A 20,698-nucleotide genomic window follows, 5' to 3' on the forward strand; every position below is an offset into this window, starting at 1 on the left:
CAAAACATCTGCATAAGACAATAGGATGGCTTATAATTATTCATTGTATTACATATATAACTACCACAAAGAGGACTTACTGTTAAGAGTAAGAACACAGCAATCCCTCTAGATTCTCTTAACCCAATAACTCACAGAAATCACTCAACACCTCCAAGAATACTAACGATAGAAGAGAATAACAAGAATAAGAAAAGCAGTAAAGAACAAAGTGATTTATCCTGGTTCAGTCCCAAAATATTGGACCTACGTCCAGATTGGTGCAGCCTCATTCCAATCCACTATCTTGAAAACAATTCTTAGGATGATTACGGAGAAAAGCCAAATCCTCACTCAGCCCATATACCTTGAAAGCTAACTGGATTCCCTGAGATTACAAAACTTATCCCCAGCCTTACTCTCAGTCACTCAATTGATCCCAACCCACAAGATAGAAATAGAAATTGTCTCGGAATGAAGCTCTGCATTGCCTACCCCAAAGATCCCTATTTATAGGCCATAGGGACGTGAGTTACAACTGATTAACTGCCTGACCAGAAACAACAAACTCGGTCAGCCGCCCTTCTAGAAGAATACTAATACTAACCTAAAGCAGAAAAAACATACAAATGAAAGCATACAAAATATCCGTTTAAAATAAAGTCCTAACCTAGTACAAATGACATAACACTTACCTACCGAAAAAATCTAAAAGATTAAAAGAAGGCAACAAAAGGTCCATTTGATTATGGCATGCGTTTGCGATTTCTGTATTTTTGTTGTTTTCTACACCCAAAAAATGAAAATTTTGAAAACACCATCTTATCATATATTATTTATCATTTTTGCACTAGAACCAGCCAATCTATTTTTTTAGTTTTTCCTAAAATTGGGGTATCTTCAAACCAAATGAGCCAATATTTCACATTACTGAAATTTTCTACCCTGTGCAATTAAAATCCTATAGTAGGCACCCCTAAAAACTCCACAGACAGCATAAAAGAGAACCATCAGAAGAAAGAGAATCAAAAGGAAGCTTGCCAAATCTAAAAGAGCCAAATTAATACAACAGGACATGTGTGGATGAACGCGCAGTGTATCTTTCTCTATTGGCACGTACTCTAACGAAGTCTATTGTGATATTGTTGATATTGATGCTTGCCATATTTTATTTGGGAGACCTTGGCAATTTGATGTGGATGCTAAGCACTTGAGTAGGAAGAACACATATCAGCTTGAGAAAGAAGGTGTGCATTATACTTTATTACCCATAGTGGAAAAAAACCAAACCAAAGCTTCTAAAGTGGAGGGGCGGAATTTTTTTACCATTACACATAAGCACATTGAGTTTGTAAGTGAGTGTAGGGATACCTAAGAGGTTCACTTGTTGGTTGTCAAGGGGGAGAGCATGACTGAGCCACTGAAGGTGAATCAAATTTCAATGGAGGTACAAGGATTTTTTAAGGAATTTCATGATGTGATTCCTAAAGAGTTGCTTAATGAGCTTACCTCCTATAAGAGATATTCAACACCACGTTGACTTGATTCCTGGTACTAGCTTACCTAACCTACCACACTACAAGATGAGTCCTAGGGAGAATGAGATTTTGTGTGAGCACGTAGAGGAATTGTTGAGAAAATGGCATATTCAGATTAGCATTAGTCCATGTGCAGTGCCAGCATTATTGACACCAAAGAAATATGGGAGTTGGAGGAGGTGTGTTGACAGCAAAGCCATCAACCCTAGGCCCGACGACATGCTTGATCAACTTGATGGGGTTGTGGTTTTCACCAAAATTGATCTCAAAAGTGGTTATCATCAAATCAGAATTCAATTTAGAGATGAGTGGAAAACAGCTTTCAAGACGAGAGATAGGTTGTTTGAGTGGTTAGTCATACCATTTGGACTAACCAATGCACCGAGCACTTTCATGAGACTAATGAAACAGGTAATATGCCCTTTCATTGGTAAATTCGTTGTGGTGTATTTTGATGATATTTTGATATACAGTAAGTCTATTGATGAGCATGTGGAGCATATTCGAGAGGTGTTGAGTGTGTTGAGGGAAAACAAACTTTATGCTAATTTGAAAAAGTGTACCTTTATGAGTGAGAGCTTGTTGTTCTTGGGCTTTGTTGTAAGCAAAGAGGGCATAAAAGTAGATAACGAAAAAGTGCAAGCTATTAAAGAGTGGCAAACCCCTAAAAATGTTAGTGATGTGAGGAGTTTCCATGGGTTAGCAACTTTCTATAAGCAATTTATCAAACACTTTAGTAGTATTGTGGCTCCAATTACTGAGTGTTTAAGGAAAGGAAAGTTCCATTGGGGTGAAGAACAAAAGCAGAAGTGTTATGTATGTCAAACAGCTAAGAGGCAATCTTCTAATGCCGGTCTCTACATGCCATTGCCTGTTCCCAATGCTATTTGGGAATATTTGTCTATGGACTTCATGTTAGGTCTATCGCGAACCCAACGAGGTATGGATTCTGTTTTTACAGTGGTTGACAGGTTTTTCAAGATGGCGCACTTTCTTCCATGCAAGAAGACGACAAATGCAATAGTTATAGCCAAATTGTTTTTCAAGGAGGTTGTTAGACTACATAGAGTCCCTAAAACTATTAGTTCGAATCGTGATACAAGGTTCTTGAGTTATTTCTGGATTACCTTGTGGAGAAGATTCGATTCATCTTTGAATTTTAGCAACACAGCGCATCCCCAGACTGATGGACAGATAAATGTGGTTAAACGTACATTGGGAAATCTAATTCGCAGTGTTTACAAAGACAAGCCAAGACAATGGGACCTAGTCATAGCTTAACCGAAATTTGCCTACAACAACGTCATGCATAGCTCAACAGGAAAATCACCATTTTTCATCGTATACATGAAAGTTCCTAATCATACATTGGATTTGGTAAAGTTGCCAAAGGTACCAAGTTTTAGTGTTGTAGCTATTGACTTAGCCGAGCAAGTTCAAGTGGTTCAAGAAGATGTCAAGCAAAAGTTACACAAGGCGAATAAGAAGTATAAGACGGCAGCTAACAAGCATAGGAAGCACAAGGAATTTGAGGTTGGAGATGAAATCATGATATTCTTGAAGAAGGAACGGATTCCAGCAAGAAAGCAAAACAAGCTCAAGCCAAAAAAGTGTGGTCCTTACAAGATTACAAAGAAAATCAATGATAATGCTTATGTTGTGGATTTGCCTAATTATATGGGTATTGCCAAAACCTTTAACATTGCTGATCTTTCTTTGTATTTGTCGAATGTTGAGTTGTCATACCCAAACCATAATTCGAGGACGAATTCTTCTCAAGTGGAGGTGAATAATGCGGTCACCAACCCAAGGCCACCCAAACCGAGCAACTCGAAACAGTAGTGCCGAAACAATAGCGAAACAGTATTTTAATACTTCATGTGTTTTAGGATGTTAATTCTATTTCGTGTTTGTTAGTGTCAGGTCCGAAGGATCAGACTAAGAGATTCTCAATCAATAGGCTGATCGAGAAAGTTGGGAGAGGGAAATCAGAGTGAATTGAGGGAGAAAGAGAGAAATGAGAGAGGATTCCAGATAATTAAGTTGTAATATTGCCTGAAAAATGTAGAGAGAGAGGGAGAGTACCCATATATAACTGGGATACTAGCCCTTCACGTGCAATAACCGTTTACATCATTGGGGAATGTACAAGCTACCACAGCAATAACAAATTCTGTACCATACCCCTACAGCCACTAACTAACTTGCGCCTAGATTCCTCTATCATTACATTTAGTTCCTCCATTACATTTAATTGCTATACTACCCCTTATATCACGCGGTACATGACAATTACCCTGCCCTACAAAACTTTTCTTGTCCTCAAGAAATGTGGAGGAGGTTGGCCACGTGAGGGAACTGGTTAAGGATGACCAGAAGATACTCCCATGTGTTATTATCCGAGTGTAGATCAGACCACTTAATGAGAACTTGGGTAATTGGGGCTCCCTATCTATAGATCACCCTTATGTCAAGTATAGCTATAAGCTCCCAAATAGGAGCTTCACCCTGGGGAAGAGAGTTGGTAAGATGGAGCTTGCTAGTTGTGCCCCCACTGCCTTCTTGAGAAGTGAAACATGGAACACCGAATGCATATTAGAACCCTCTGGCAACTGTAACTGATATGCAACTGTTCCCACCCTTGCAATAATTGGAAAGGGACAATAGAACCTTGGATGCAGTTTGGAACCGAGGTGAGGAAGTAGGGTTCTTAGGTGTCCTGGCTTCAGCTTTAGATACACAATGCCACCTACCTGAAATTCCCTCTCACTCTTTCTCTTGTCTGCAAATTGTTGCATCCGATTTTGGGAATTAGCTAACTCCTCCTTAATCACCTGCAGAGCCTGTTGCCTCTGCTATAGGTATGCATCAAGGGCTGTCACAGTTGAGTTGTCTCCCAAGGCTGGCAGTATGGATGGTTTGTAACCGTAAAGGGCTTCAAAGGGGGATCTTTTTATGGCCGAATGGTGGTTGGAATTGTACCACCATTGAGTCATCGGAAGCCATTTGTGCCATGTCTTTGGTTGAAGGAAACAAGTACGCCTGAGATACATCTCCAAGCACTGATTAACCCTTTCGGTTTGCGCATCCGATTCAGGGTGGTAAGCATTGGACATCTTTAGTTTCACCTTCAATAATCCCATCAACTCCTTCCACAATAGGCTAATAAAGATTTTGTCTTTGTCTGATACTATAGCCTTAGGTGTCCCATGTAGTTTAACCACTTGGTTTAAGAATATTTTGGCCACCTCTTGGGTAGTGTATGGATGAACCAAACCCCATAAAATGCCCATACTTGGTGAAGCGGTCCACCACTACCATAATGCAGTCTCTACCTTCTGATTTGAGCAGCCCCTGTATAAAGTCCATTGAGATGTCCTCCCATGGACCCCTGGGGATATTCAGAGGTTGGAGTAGCCCGGGTGTTGCTACATTCTCTTACTTGCACCGCCTACAAGTGTCACATCTCATCACAAATTCCATAACATCATTCTTAAGTCCTAGCCATTTGAAGAGCTGTTTAACTCAATGGTATGTGCTTACAATACCCAAGTGTCCCCCAATGGAAGAGGTATGCAGTGCCTCTACTATCCTCTTTTTTAGGGCCTCTTCTTCCCCAATCACCAACTTCCCTTGGTATCTAATCATCCCATTTGTTAGAGTGTAACCCGGTTTAGATGAGGGGTCAACCACCTGTTGCAGGAACTCCCAAGTCTTCTCACTTGATGTATAGCTAGCAGCCACCTCTTGGCATCAATCTAAGACAATGGTTGTGATTGCAGCTACACTCCCCTCTTCAAAACACCTGGATAGAGCATCCACTTCTACGTTTCCCTTACCCTTCCTATATTGAATCACATAGTCCAAACCCATTAATTTAGTCATACCTTTTCGTTGTAATTGTGTATGCAGCTTCTATTGTAGCAAAAATTTAAGGCTCTTGTGGTATGTCTTGATCACAAACCTTCCCCCCTCGAGATAATGACGCCATTTCTTCACTACCATTAGTACTGCCAGAAGCTCTTTTTCATAGATGCTCAACCCTAGGTGTCTTGGGGCAATGGCTTGGCTAAGAAACGCTATAGGTATGCCTTCTTGCACCAAGATTACTCCAATCCCATTAGCACTCACATCCATTTCTAAGATGAATTGCTTGTTAAAATCAGGCAAGCCTAAAGTTGGTACTTCACTCATGGCCTGTTTGAGCTTGCAAAAGGCTTCCTCTGCCTTAGAATCCCACCAAAATTCATCTTTCTTCAATAGGTCAATAAGAGGTCGACTGATAATACCATACCCCTTAACAAACCGGCGATAGTACCTGGTTAATCCTAAAAATTCCCTCAATCCTTTCACATTGTGAGGCCTTGGCCAGGCCACCATTGCGGCCACCTTACTAGGGTCGGTGCTCATCCCTGCACTGGATATGATATGCCTCAGATATTCAACCTGCTGCCTGGCAAAAGTACACTTTGACTCCTTAACATATAATTTATTGAGTCTAAGGACCTCAAAGGTAATTTTCAGGTGGTTTAGGTGTTGTACAAAGGTAGGGCTGTAAATTAAGATGTCATCAAAGAATACTAGGATGAATTTACGTAGGTATGGTTCAAAGATTTTGTTCATTAACGCCTGAAAGGTTGCAGGGGCATTAGTGAGGCCAAAGGGCATTAGTGAGGCCAAAGGGCATTACGAGAAACTCATAATGCCCTTGGTGAGTCTTAAAAGCTGTTTTAGGGATATCTTCAGGCCGCATTCTAATTTGATGATAGCCTGATCGGAGGTCTAGTTTGGTAAAAACAGAGACATTTTTTAGTTCATCAAGTAGATCTTCCACAATTGAAATGGGAAACTTGTTTTTGATGGTCATGGTATTGAATTGACGGTACTCAACGCAAAATCTCCATGATCCATCCTTTTTCTTAACAAGTAATACCGGTAATGCAAAGGGTAGGCTGGGTTGAATAATGGATTTTTGCAACATATCTTTGATGAGTTTATCTATCTTTGTTTTCTATCTAGGAGGGTATCGGTAGGCTCTTAGGTTAACAGGCTCTGCATTAGGCTTAAGATTGATAGTATGGTCATGGTCATAAGGTCTCTTTGGTGGTAGGGAACTTGGCTTGAAAAATAGGTTCTTAAATTCAATTAACAACATGTAAGAGAGTCAAATTCCTATACCTCCCTTGGCTTATGAGAACTACTGCCCACTACCTCTGCCAGATGACCCTCTTCTCCTTGTTCCCCGAGGGTGGATTCCATGGTATGGATAGAAAATAATTGAGCCACCTGTGATAACTTGCTCTTGAGCATCCTGTGCAGCCTCTTTCCTGAAATCATTTTATACACCCTTACTTCATGGCTGCCCACTAGGGTCTTCCCTCCTTCTCAAATGTGACCTCCATTTTTTTGAAGTCAAAACTAATAGGACTGACCTCCTTCATTTAGTCCACTCCCAACACTATGTCACAACCTCCCAATTTCAACAGCCTTAAATCAGCTACAAACTCTTCCTGTTGACCTTAAGACCGCCACACACACAGCAAACTATCCCTCCAAGAACTCACTGATTATACCCCCAAAAACCAGACACGCAATCACTCGATAGAAAACACAAGAATAGGAATAGGAAACAACAATAAAACACAACAAGAGACACAAGATTTTATCCTGGTTCAGTCTCATAAATGAGACCCACATCCAAACTGCCTTAGGCCCATGAAAACTCCACTATCTTGAAACCCTTACAGCAATTACATGCACTAGGAAAAACCTCTCTTTCCCTCTGTCTAAAACCCAAGACTAAACAGAGAAGAAAACCCCAAGAGAAATACAAATCAACCCTTCTCTCGGCCTAGCACATTCGCTCAACTCTCTCAAGATAACCCAATGTTTTCATAAGTATTTCCAAGCCCTCCCAGCCCCTATTTATAGATCATAGAGGCGGGCAAGGCAGTTACAACCAACTGCCCACCCTGACCGAAAAATAACTAACTTTCAGTCAGCACTAAACAAACTAAGCAACACTCATTACAATAAGAAAATATGCTAACAGATTTATGCAAGCAAAAACTAAGAACAGAAACTAATCTAAGACAATGTCTTCACACTTCCCCATTCATCTCCCAGCAGAACCCCAAGCAAAATGATTGACTCACCACCTTGTTTTTGTTTGCTACGATCACCGATAGTGGATGTGAATTAGAGACCTCACACTTCGACTTCTTAGCCATGGTTTCATCCAAAAAGCTGTGGGTACTCCCACTGTCAATGAGCACCAATATTGGGGCATTTCGAACTCTCCCATCTACCTTAATAATCTTGTTGTTTGCTAACCCCTTCGGTGCATGCAAGGATATCTCCCCTCTATCTTCTTCCTCATTTTCCATACTCTCGTCCCCTTCTTCTTCTTCTTCCTCTTCCGCTTCTAACAGTAACAATTGTCGTTTACATTTATGCCCCAAAAAGTACTTATCTCCACACCTATAGCAGAGACCAGCTAGGTGTCTCTGTTCCATAATCCTTCCCCCATTTTCAGCTGGAGTCATTGTCGAAGGCAGGGCCAGGACATTCTTGCTACCTTGCCCTGTATCCCTACCTATAGCCCTATTTCCGAGCTACCACCCTCCAGTACTCAACCCTTTCATCTGACTCCTTTGTTTCTTTAACATGGCCTCGATAGTCATCTCCTGCAGCCTTGCACTATCAGCAACCTGCTTAATTGTTCGGGGCTACATCATCTTTACCATTGGTCTCACATCTTCTCCTAATCCACTGATGAAACTTGATACAAAAATACTCTTCAATTAGGTGGGGTTGGTGCATTACCATTAGCGATCTCAACTCCTCGAACTTCAGTTGATAGGCCTGCACCGTCCCATCCTGCCTTAGCTTATTGAACTCCTCGATCACATCCCTCAAATCTTTGTCTCCAAATCTCGCACAAAGGTCCTCTGCAAGTACATGCCAAGGACTCCCCTCCTTCGATGTGAGCCAACCCTGAAACCATGCATCTCCCATATCATTCAAGTAAGTTGCGGCCAAAGTAACCTTATGTTGTTCTTGAACTTGATACAGTGAGAACACCCTTTCACACCTCCTTATCCACCATCTTGGATTTTCACCCTCAAATGATGGAATCTCCAATTTCGGCACCGGAAAATTTGGTTGGGTCTGATTTGCATGCACTCCATTCCTCCTATTTATACCCAGGGTCTCTGTTTCGAATTCAAAGTCCAAAGTTCCCCCCCGACGTTACTCCACTCCTACTCCAGGAAATATGGGCTCCGTCCCTTCCCTAGGCAAAAATTCCGGCAACAGCCTCCCTGGCTGTTGTGATACAAACATTCATATGAACATTTGCATCTGCTCCATCATCTATTCACGCAGCAGGGCACTCTGCTCTAGGTTTTCTTCACGCCACCTCCCCATCACCTAATCAATACGAGCATCCACCCTAGTTCCAATTGACGATTCTAGGGATCCCAGCCTCGATTGCATCTCCGCCATGGCTGTCGTCACTTGTTGCAATTGGGACTCCATCTGCTTCATTCGTTCAGCCATTGTGTCAATATAGTAGTATCTGCCCGACGCCCAAGAGCAGGCTCTGATACCAGATTGTCAGGTCCAGAGGATCTAACTAAGGGATTCTCGATCAATAGGCTGATCAAGAGAGTTGGGAGAGGGAAATCAGGGTAAACTGAGGGAGAAAAAGAGAAATGAGAGAGGATTCCAGAGAATTAAGTTGTAATATTGCCTGAAAAATGCCAAGAGAGAGAGAGAGAGAAAGAGTACCCATATATAGCTTGGATACTAGCCCCTCACATGCAATAACCGTTTACATCATTGGGGGAATGTACAAACTGTCACAGTAATAATAAATTCTGTACCATACCCCTACAGCCACTAACTAACTCGTGCCTAGATTCCTCTCTCATTACATTTAGTTCCTCCATTACATTTAATTGTTATACTACCCCTTATATAACGCAGTACATGACAATTAGGGTTTTATTTCTATTAGGATTTTAGTTGGATTTTATTTACAAGTATTAGATGGATTAGCCAAACTCTATAAATATACCTAAAAGCTAGGGGTTGTAACCAATTTTATTATCCAATAAATTCCAGCAAACAACTTTGGTTTTTGCGCCTAGTTGAGAGTCCAGCTTTGGTCATTAAAGTTTGTTCTCTCAAGGGTACTTGAAACTTATTGTTTCAAGGATCTCATTTGGGCTTCTGCATTGAGGATTCTGTCTAGAAGATAAGAGAACAGCAAATCCCTTATTTTGAGGCAAGTGAATGCGACTGGAATTCTAAGTTAGAATGCAAATAACTTAGATGTTTTATTATGAGGGTTATTTTAGTCTTTGTGTAGGCTAAATATTAGACTTTGTAATTAATGCCCCTATGGTCTATAAATAGAAGATGATGGCTAGGCAGTCGAATAGAACCAGTGTTCGAAAATTCGGCCTAGGCGACCACTGGCCGCTGCAATTAAGGGTTGCTCGACACGCCTAGTCGCTGGGCCCGATTAATTTAGCCACAGCGGCGCCTAACCGCCTGGGCCGCCTAGGTCATGCGCATCCTGGGCCGACCTATTTCCCCCTTCCCTTTCTCTCTCTGGTCGTCCATCGCAGGTCGTCTCTCTCTCTCTCTCTCTCTCTCTTTCTCGTTGCCGATCTCGTCTCCTGGTCGTTCGTCGCCACTGTCAATCTCGTCTGTTGGTCATTCTCTTTCGTCGCCGCCGATCTCATTTGTTGGTTGTCATCTCTCGTCGCCGATCTCGTCTTCCTCTGGTATGTATCCATCTTCCTCCGCCTCTGGTAAAAAAGTAAAAAACATTGCTCCTTGGTCCTTGTTGCTCCTTGCTACATGTTGTAGCTGCTTGTTGCAAAAGCAAGCTTGCGTTGCTGCTTGCTGCAGCAGCAAGCTTGTTGTTGATCTATAACACCAGTTCATTAGATGCTTGTTTTAATTCAATTTCAATGTCAACTATTCAATACTCATGAAGAAAAAAAGAAAACAGGAAGTGAAATGAACACTTTTCCTAGTCGCCGACTAGCGCCTAGCGCGTTTTTGAACACTGGATAGAATAAATCATTCATTCAATTCTATCTCTGAATACGAGTGAAATAGCCGAGAAGAGAGAAAAAAGCTTCCAGAGTGGGAGTCTTTGTAATATCTATGTGAGGGCAATGTACTTGTGTGATAGAGAGTGAACGGTTCTTGTAAACTGTTTTCTCTAGTTTCTAGTGGATTGCTCTCAGGATTTGCGGTTGGATGTAGGACTGATCTTTGATCAGTTCGAACCAGGATATATCTTGCGCCTACTGTTTGGTTTGGTTGTATCTCTTTCATTATTTCTTTGTTTAATTCTATTCTTTCATTTCCAGTTTATATTTTTCTGTTGTGGGTTGATTTCAAGTGAGGAGTGCTGAGAGATTTTGCAAATAAGAAGTATTGATTGAGTTTCTAAGAGCTCTTAATCCTAACAGTTTCTTTGTGTGTTTTCTTTACACAGGCGCTACACGCTGCGTCAAAACAACTTGCATTTATTGTACCTTGTTTTCAACTCCAAAACAATTATATTGGTTGGTAAAATGTTTCAAAATATGATGTATTTATAATCAACTGATGGAAGTCTTTTTATACTGAAAACAAGGTGCAATAGAAACATCTTATCCAAAAACAAGGTGCATTTATTGCACCTCATTACCCAAAAAATAAAAACACTAATAAATCAAAGAATATGCTCTTGCATCAAAGTGTGAACTTATCCAGCAATGCTTTTTACTAGCCACCTTAATCCGTATACACTAATACACAAGAGTAGAAGACAAAAGTATGATCATTGTTGGATCAATTCAGCGTATGATTACAATAAAGCAAGCTTTATTCATGTTAAAAATGAGTTACTCATCCAATGAAGTCAGGTAAAATATAAGCCTCCAATAAAATTAAACTTAAGGTCCCACAATCATATATATACATATAACATTTGCAGACATAATCTATAAGCACTGGCAATTTGCAAGTCATAAATGACTTTTTGACTGTTACCGGATTTTATTGGAAGCCCCAGCTATTACACTGTCTGATCACCCACACTCAATTATGCTTCGCCTGGAGCATAACAATTTTTAAAACCGAATTTCACATGACACCAGATACAGATAGAACAAAATGTCTTCACTTCAGCTCAAATATATATTCAGAATTCCTTATTTAGTAAGTAAAACCCCAAACCAGGTCAACAGACAGTAAAATCCCAAAACTACATTCCCCCTTCTTACTGTATTCCAATGCCTTTTAAGGAAATAGAAAGGACAACAAACTATAAACAGTGCAGAATACTGGAGAGACAAACAGCATACCACAATCATCATCGTCAGTGTCCCAATAAGGGGGAGAGGTCGATGCGATCCCATTTTCCACCTGCTCGGATGACCGCCATTCTGCCAATGCCTCCATGGATTGGCAAAGCTGCTGCCCACTCGAAACCCCCTCCAAAGACCTTCCATCTCCAGATTCCTCACTAACGGTCCCAGCCATTCCCCACTCCACAACTCCCCCCGCAACCCTTCAATCACCTGCTAGTTAGAAAGCACGGCCATTAGGGGGTCGAGGGAAACACAACAAGATGGTATCCAATAAAGCAAAAAGTATCATAAGCTCGTCAAAAATCTATCCTTCTCAAAACAAATACAAGATCTCCTCAGGTCCACGTACGCCTAACACTTCGATTAACAGATATAAGCACGTAAATTTGACCAATGCAACCTTCCTCTCTGAAACCCACCTTCCAAAATTTAGAAAGACAATAGCCCACGTCCCAAAACAAAAGACTCCAATAAACCCTACCTCTGAAATCAAGAAAACTCGGAAATCAAGACTCTCTGATTATACGAACATGCAAAATTAAATTAAATAAAACGTGCACGAGAACCGTCTCCCACGTAACCCTCATCAATCGGTAGCCGAGCAATCCAACCCCGTGGGCGGAAACGATCACCCATACATATCAACGAAAAAAAAAAATACATCATCGGAAACCAAACCCTAACGAAAGAGAACACCCAACATATAGAACAATTGAATAACATCAAACCTGAAAACAGCGAAGGAAGGAGCTGCAGTATCGATGAATAGAAGCTCTAGTTAAGGTCCAGAGAGAGAGCCAGATAGAGAGAGGGGGGGTGGAGGACGACGGAGAGATTTGAGGGCCAGAGAGCAGCAGAACGGAGGCTGGAATAAAATAATCTTATAATTATATATGATTGTGTACGCGTATGTATACACCTAATAGCTCTATGTTTGTTTTTTTTCATAAAAAACCCTAGCCAATTTGATAAGCTTGAGATTTATTTATTTAAAATAATCAATTAATATTTGATCCCAAATTAAAAATAAAATGAAAAAATAATATTAAAATTATTTTTTTAATAAATAATTTTAGAGTTAATAATGACTTTAAAATAAATAATTGAGCCATATTGTACGTTTAAGTTAAAATTTAAATTATTTTTTATCATATATAAGATATTGTTATTATAAAATGTTAGTAAGGTTGATATTAATAATTCAACAAGAATACTTCTTATGACTCATATAATTGTTGAGTTTACTCAAGCTAATTAGTTATAAAATAACTTCGTAATCAAGCTAACCTAATTGAATTTATATTATTTAGTGGTTATTATTTGAAAAAATCATAAATTTATATTCTTTCAATATTTTTCAATTGAAATAGTGACTATGGTCTTCAAAATCAATTTTTGAAGATTTAAAACGAATTAACCCAAATTATTCAAAAAATCAAATACAATTAAATGAAAACAGTGGAAATTTAGCTCTATAGAATAATGCTCACTCACTCCTACTGGGTGCATAGTGTGGATGTTTTTAACATTGAGTTAACCATTTTCCTCAAAAATCATAAATAAACACTAATAGTGTTAAAAATAAAATCAATTACTAAGTAATGATAGGGTTTTAGTAAAAAATAAAAGTTAACCAGACAATAAGATAAAGACAAAGGCCTTGTTGGCCATACAATAATAATGAATGAAAGGGTACCTTTTGTTTTTTAGATAAGTATTGTTTTTTATACAAAAGCAAATATTGAAAAAAAAATTAGTATTCAATCAAAATTGTAGTTGTTGTTGCTGTTGTTGTTATTCAAATACAATAATAAAATTATTTATATAAAAGAATGTCTCCATGAAATTGTAAATAATCGGTCTATGAGTGATTTGCAAGAGAAAAATCAGTTAAGGGCATAGATGAGTATATCGTACAAGTTCTTCGATTCTCAAGTCAATATCCGAATGAATAGATATAATGTAGAAAGCAAGTAGAATTGTACTAGTGATAGACCATGTTACATGGAAATGGAAAATACTTCCGATACAAAATGGAAATGCAAAAGTAATATTTTTTCAAAATAATAAGAAATAGAAATATAGAGTAAACTATAAATTTAAAAAATATATAATTTTTTGTAAATATAATTTTAAATATATAAATTATAAAAAATTATTCAAACATAATACAAACAAACATAAACAAAAACTATAAGTTCAATAATATTAGTAAGTAAAGATTGCTTGTTTATTACTAATTATGTAACGCCCCGTAAATGCCAAATTAAATTAATTTTGGGATAATTGGATTTAAAAGAATTATTAAAATAAGTTGTTGGGATTAAATAAAAATTTAATTATATGATTTTATGGAAATAAGAAATTAAGATAATTAATTTTGTTATTTGGGAATTTCTGGAAAGAGAAAAAAAATTAAAATAAATTATAATTATTATAGGGGGTGATTGTGTGATTAATGGAAGTTGTGGGGTGCTGGCGTGAATCGCGGAAGAGGGAAAAAGTCACCTTAAATATAATATAAGTTATATATAGGTTAAGTGAAGCTTGCGGGCGCGAGCGGTCGCGCGCGAGACTGCCAGCGGGGAGACGCGGGTTCGAGCCCCGCTGGTGCGCGCGCTGTGAAGAAATTTTGGCTGATTTTCAGCCAAAATCCTTGCCCAAAACGGCGTCGTTTTGGGCAAGGCGGTGGCAGCCATGCGCAGCTGCTGGGCGCGCCACGTGGCGTGCTGTGGGCCGCCCCTTTTGCCTCTTTTAAAGCCCGAATTCGGGCACTTCTTTTGCTCAAACAGTGAGCAAATTTTTACAGAAAATTCAGCAGCGTGCGCGACGTAAATTGTGAGATTTTGGGGCTGAAAAATTCAGATTAAATTGCGTTTAATTTCAGATTTAATTATCCAGGTATGTAGAGCAGCTAGTAATTAATATTCTGTACGGTCAGAATTTCGTTTTGCGTCCAATTTTATTAATTTTGGCAAATAATTGGGATATTGCAGTTTGTATAACTTTTACTGCTTTTGGACCCAACGAGCCTAAGGATATCTCTGATAAGGCAAGTTCTTCTTACCTATCTCGTCGTTTCTGTCGTTGGCGATTTATTGGGCCTCCCTTCGTTTGTTTCGGCCATTAATTAATTATGAAGTTTTTAAACGGTTAGTTTAAGATTTAATTTATTAAATGGATCTCGTGGGTTTTATTCGTTGGTTGCCTACGGGGGTTTGTGCCACCCCCCTGCCTGTTGGGAATGATGCCGTACTCACCCAGGACTAGGTTCTTAGCGGTTCGGGTATTAATTGGATTTTTTGGTTATTTTCTGGCTGGAGCGGTTGTGCAGTGGGGGCTGGGATCGACGGTTCGGTGACGGAGTGACTGTCGTACGGTCTACCTTAGGCCGCCGGCGAGTCTCTCCTACCCACTGATCGTTGACCGGTGCCAGGCACTGCTGACTAGCTTAGCCATTATGTGATTATAGCATACCTACTTATATTTTATTCTCGTTGCATGGCTTGATGTGCACATGGGTACGGGCTGCATGTTGGGATTAACATGATTTGGTTATGCTTGGTCACGGGCATTTTAGCTTGATTATAATGCATCCAGCACGGGCATATGCATCGTTTGTGGCTTACTATATGGGCGGAGCATGGCCTGATGCTTGGATGTATGGGCGCCTGGTATCACGTTGATGCTCACTACGCCATTGCATTTTATGTGCATTGCATGGCTACTGATAGTATTTAGTTCTCGGACGGGAGTACCGTTCCGAGAGAGCTTATGGCTCGGTTGTCGGGAGTACCGACGTGGATACGGGTGACGGGAGTACCGCCCCGGGACAGTGCGCACAGGTTTGTTGAGGATATTGTTGCCTTCCAGGGCAGCGGCAGGTTGGTATGGGACTTGGGTGCCAGGTGTCTTGTGTGGGCCCCAAGGACCGGTATGTGCTTTCACTATACTGCACTGTTGTGTTGTAGCGTCTCATGACTTGTGTGTACTTGTGGGGCTGTGTTTGGGATGGTCTCTTCTTTTATTTATAGCCTTTCATTTCTTATAAACTTGCTGAGTCTTGCGACTCACCTTGCTTTCCATCATTCCAGGTAAGGGTAAAGCAAAGGCCGAGGGCGAGGATCGTTCCATTTAGCAGCCGGCCGTGTTGGTAAGGTGTATAGTTAGCTGCCCCCGTCATCTCTGATGTTTTGCTAGAGTCGCTGTCTTTTATTTTTGACTGTGTCAGGTTGTCATTTGTACCTCCTATTGTTGGCACAGGGTCTGTATGTATTTTTTATATACTTCATGACCGCTGTATCAGCGGGGTGCTTGTGGGCATGCATGTTTACCGTTTTGCTTCCGCTGTTAAATTTCTTATTTATGCATGCCAGGGCATTTCTGTCTTTTGTCTATTCCTCTTCCCTTCTGTGAGCGCACTCGTTCGGATAGACCGGGTGGTTAGGATATCCGGGCGGGGGTGCTTACAAATTAACCCTGCATTCACTCAAGTTAGACAACTTATAATTGAAATCTAACTTTGTCAAATAAAAAAACTAACATTCAACAACCACCCTAACTTAAAAACAAGAATCCTAAATTTTAGTATAAGAAATTAGTAAATATTTTTGTAATCTAAATAAATTAATACAAACATCCAATTAATATATATTGCTTGATAAGATGCGAATTAAAAAATACAAAAATTTAACTAAATAACTTGATAAGTTGTGATTAACTACATAACTTAACAAGTAGGATGCAAATAAGTTGTCCACCATAGGCCAAACAATTGAACTAATACATGATCCGTGAACTTCAAATATTAGCCTATACCTTTTTAAATTTCTCCAAACATAGTTTAACTCAACTTTGGTTTACATAAATTAAAATGATTTGATTTTAATTTATACATTCATACATACAAACAATTAGAAGCAGAGAAAAAGAGAATGGTTATTTAGAGGGAATGATAGGGGTGACCAATAAAAGGAACAACTGGCGACAAGTGAATGATCGGTGATGAGGCTTCAGGATACATGTGTAAGTGACTAGAATTGCGACCTTCGGTATGCATTCATGAGTGACCGAGAGATGGGCGATCTATCTCTAGCGAATAAATGATGATCGAATATTCAACGAGGAAACAACAGCAAGGAAGTATCCAAAGCAGCAAGCGATTCGGAAACAAAATGAAAGAAGAATAAGACTGAAAAGAAGATAGGGAAAAGAAAGGCTTTCAGCCATTGGAATGAGTGGAGTGACTCCTGGGTGATTGTCATTGGAAATGCGTTTCCGCGTAATTTACGTAAATTATGAAATTACCCCCCGAATGTTTTTGTAATTTATAGAAACGACCAAAGAATTGTTTTGGGCCATTTCTGTCGTTTTCGTGCTTCAAAGGTGATAGAGTTCTCAACGTACCTAAACATGACAATGGTTCTCCAATTTATATATAAGAGAATGCCAAAATGACCGTTTTTTCAACAAACATCTTGAACACTCTTCCAGATTTGTAGACGAGTATATTAGAGGTGAACTTGCCCTATGATTCACAATCTTATATCTAAAGATTAGGTTTCTCAAGGTCTATAATCTCCCAAAAGGTTATCTCATATCGTCTAGAGATAGGTTCCTCGAATCTAAACGGCCCACAATAATATATTGTATATCTTTTTATGAGTGAATGACCTATGAAGTACTATAGAAATGTCTCTCAATGATGTCTCAAGAAAGGCTTCCAAAAACTTACTCGGTGAGCCCAATTGGTCATGTCTATCACTTGCTTGATTAGTTGACTATATCTCAGTATTACTTGAGTAATCTATCTCAATTAGAAATTCAATAACCTCACTCACTTACTCAACTAACCTTGACATTAATTTGCTAACCTATTGGTCACTCAATTTAATCTCTCAATGGTTATTAAACTAACCTTACTAGTTTGTTGACTAATTCACCTGGTGGTTTCTTGATTATTCGACTAATCTATTAGTTAGTTGGCTTACTTCTTGCTCACTTGATTAGCATATTTAGTTATTTGATGGTTTCTCCATTATGTATCTCAGCCAATCCCTCACCTAAGTCTCTTAAAGGCTCGTGCTCCAACTTGCAGGTGCAATCCTTAAAGAGACTGATCGATCTCCCACTATACGGTCCCCGATAAACTACTCGGTCTCCCAATGACTCGAATGTCAATGCAATCTTCATTTTCTTGATTACGAATGTTAGTTGACTAACTTTTTTTTTTTTTTAGACTTAGGCTTGTTGTAACGACCCGTTCTCTCAATCAAGCCATTACTCGGGAAATCTAGAGTTTTTTTCTTCTTTTTTTTTACATTTACAAGATTTATAAATTTTCTTTTTCCATCCAGCCAATCTTAAAAAAAAACCACAATCTTCACATGCTCCAAAATCCCCAAATTCCCCAATCATACCCATTTAGTTAACATGGATTAAAGACTGAAGCTAAGTAAGGCATTTCAAGTATACAGCGAAAATAATAAGATCAAAATCCTAATAGATTGTCATGCGTTACCATAACATAGCATGTTCATACATAATTGTCTCGTGACTAAAATAAGACCAAATTAAGGATTACATGCCAATCATACAAAAGGTGATAACGAAAGTAATTTAACATGCTTGATACCCTTCTTCAACTAATTACTAGCCACGTCTTTCTCTTTGCTGTAAGCCCTGGCTGAAACGTTGAATGTTCCAGGGGCATAATTCAGATTAGATGTTGAATCATCTAAGTGAATTGCATAAAAACAATTTTTATGAAATGTATGAATGATCACGTGCATGGCATAAATCAGACTCAACATGTCAACCTTGGGACATCACCTTGGCGTACTTAGTATTTGGAAAGTAATCTAGCTACCACCTGTAAGAACCATCATTCCCACGTTTTCCGTAAGAACAAACATCGCCTCATCCACAAGGAGACCCCAAATCCCAACCCACCGGTCATAACAATGACATGATTCAAATATGACAATAACATGCAAATCAAGAGCCATGCATATCAAAATATCATGTCTAGTTAATGCATCAAGTAGTGATCAATATGCGTAAAATAATAAATTTAGAAATAATTAAGCCTCTCACAAGCTAAAGCAATTGAAATGAAATACCGAGAATATAGGCAGGTCAATCACTAAACAGGGTAGAGCCACTCACCTTACAAAAGATGATTTTGCCCTTAGTGTCGATTTAACTCGAAATTAGTGCAAAACTTCAAACTTCTTGGCCAAATCACCCCCTGACCAATAATTCCCTAGAAAATCAATAATCCAAATTTTTTAGGATTTTTCAGAATGTTTCTCTAATTTTTCTCAAATTCCATAACCTTGATTTCTTCAAAAATACAAAATAAATACCTAATCAAGTAATTTTTTTCCATGTTTCTCCATGAAAATTCCTAAAACAACATTTTCAATTTCCATAAATTTTCTGAGAATTTTTCAAAGTTTCTCCCTATTTTTCACAATTTTCTTCCAAAATTCCCTTTTCTTTCAAAAATCAAAAATAAATATTTCCATAATTATTTTTCCAAAATTTCTTCCACGAAAATGCATAAAAACACTTTCTTGATTTTCTGGATATTTTTTCAGAGCATTTTTCTATTTATTATTTTTATTATTTTTTCTCAATTTTCTTTTTTTCTTACCTTTCTTCTCTAGTCGTCTTTTCCGGCGACGACGACCTACAACTATCTCCAATCGATGATCCGACGACTCCTCTTGACTGCTTTCGAGCTTCTAATCACAGTGACGACCTCCGATGGTTGAAACGGCGGCCGATAGCACCTCAAAATGGCCGATTACAGTTGACTCCGACGACTTTCACGATTTTTCGGCGAGCCCCAAAACTGCTTTAAAACACATCCAAAAATCATCAAATTTTTCAGAAATGTTCTCCACCATGTGGGCAACAAAAGCCCTCAACTAATTTTCTCAAACTAACACCAAAATACCCTTGATTTGACCGTTTAAGTTTTTATTCCGGCTACCTTCAAAAATTTTATGGCTATGCTTAAAACCCACTCTAAACTGTTCCAAAATACCCCAAAATCTCTAGATTCACTCCTCACGACCCAAGGAACAATAGTCCTTATCAAAAACAACCGATTATGTCTTTAAACCCTCCAATCGAACTTGAATTTGTATAAACCCATTCGGTTGCGAGTTTGCTATTTATAAGTGATTTCGGCCTCAAAATCCTTTGATTCTCAAGTTAATCATACCCCAAGATGCTAGATCTAGCCCATAATCGCCTTGATTCGTCCTAAAAATCGAGAAAAATCCCTCAATATATCTAATTACATCTTCGGCCATATACGACCAATTCTCACGATTTTCATGGCCGATCTTTAACCAATCTCCACCACAACCAGCCCATAATGGTCTGAACCTACCCTAGGACCCTCTAACAACCCTCCCCAGCGACGACGCGATGGCTGGCCGGAGATTTAAAGTGTCGTACCCGATTTTGTGATTTTTTTAGATTTGGCACTGCTCCATTTTTCTCATTTTGCATATTGGTCCTTTCCCAACTTTTCAGAGTTTCCTCAAGGACCTCAAACTCTAATTTTCTCATTTCAGTTCCCAAAGAATTAAAAATTCCAATTTGAGCAACATTTAAAAATTTCACTAAGGCCCGAATGTTTAAAAAATTACATTTTTACCCTTATCTTGCAAGTTTCTACAGTTTTATTAATTTTAACTTTTCTTACATGTTCTTACCTCCAAAAATTTTGTTTAACACAAATGTTACACCATATTTTGGCCAAGAATTAAAAATTACACTTTGGCC

General features: G+C 39.0%; 1 protein-coding gene across 1 annotated transcript in view; it reads right to left on the reverse strand.

The window, feature by feature from the left end:
* Nucleotides 1-12,792, reverse strand: part of LOC127811705 (TNF receptor-associated factor homolog 1b-like) — a 28,389-nt gene extending 15,597 nt beyond the window's left edge. Inside the window, exons 1-2 of the mRNA XM_052351832.1 lie at nucleotides 12,625-12,792; nucleotides 11,891-12,106 (exon numbers count right to left, since the gene is read on the reverse strand). Coding sequence (XP_052207792.1) covers nucleotides 11,891-12,068 — 178 coding nt within the window. The 5' untranslated portion in view covers nucleotides 12,069-12,106; nucleotides 12,625-12,792. The remainder of the gene's footprint in view (nucleotides 1-11,890; nucleotides 12,107-12,624) is intronic.
* Between the last annotated feature and the right edge of the window lie 7,906 nt (nucleotides 12,793-20,698).

The sequence above is a fragment of the Diospyros lotus genome, chromosome 10 (assembly GCF_014633365.1).
Source record: "Diospyros lotus cultivar Yz01 chromosome 10, ASM1463336v1, whole genome shotgun sequence".
In the NCBI taxonomy this organism is placed as follows: domain Eukaryota; kingdom Viridiplantae; phylum Streptophyta; class Magnoliopsida; order Ericales; family Ebenaceae; genus Diospyros; species Diospyros lotus.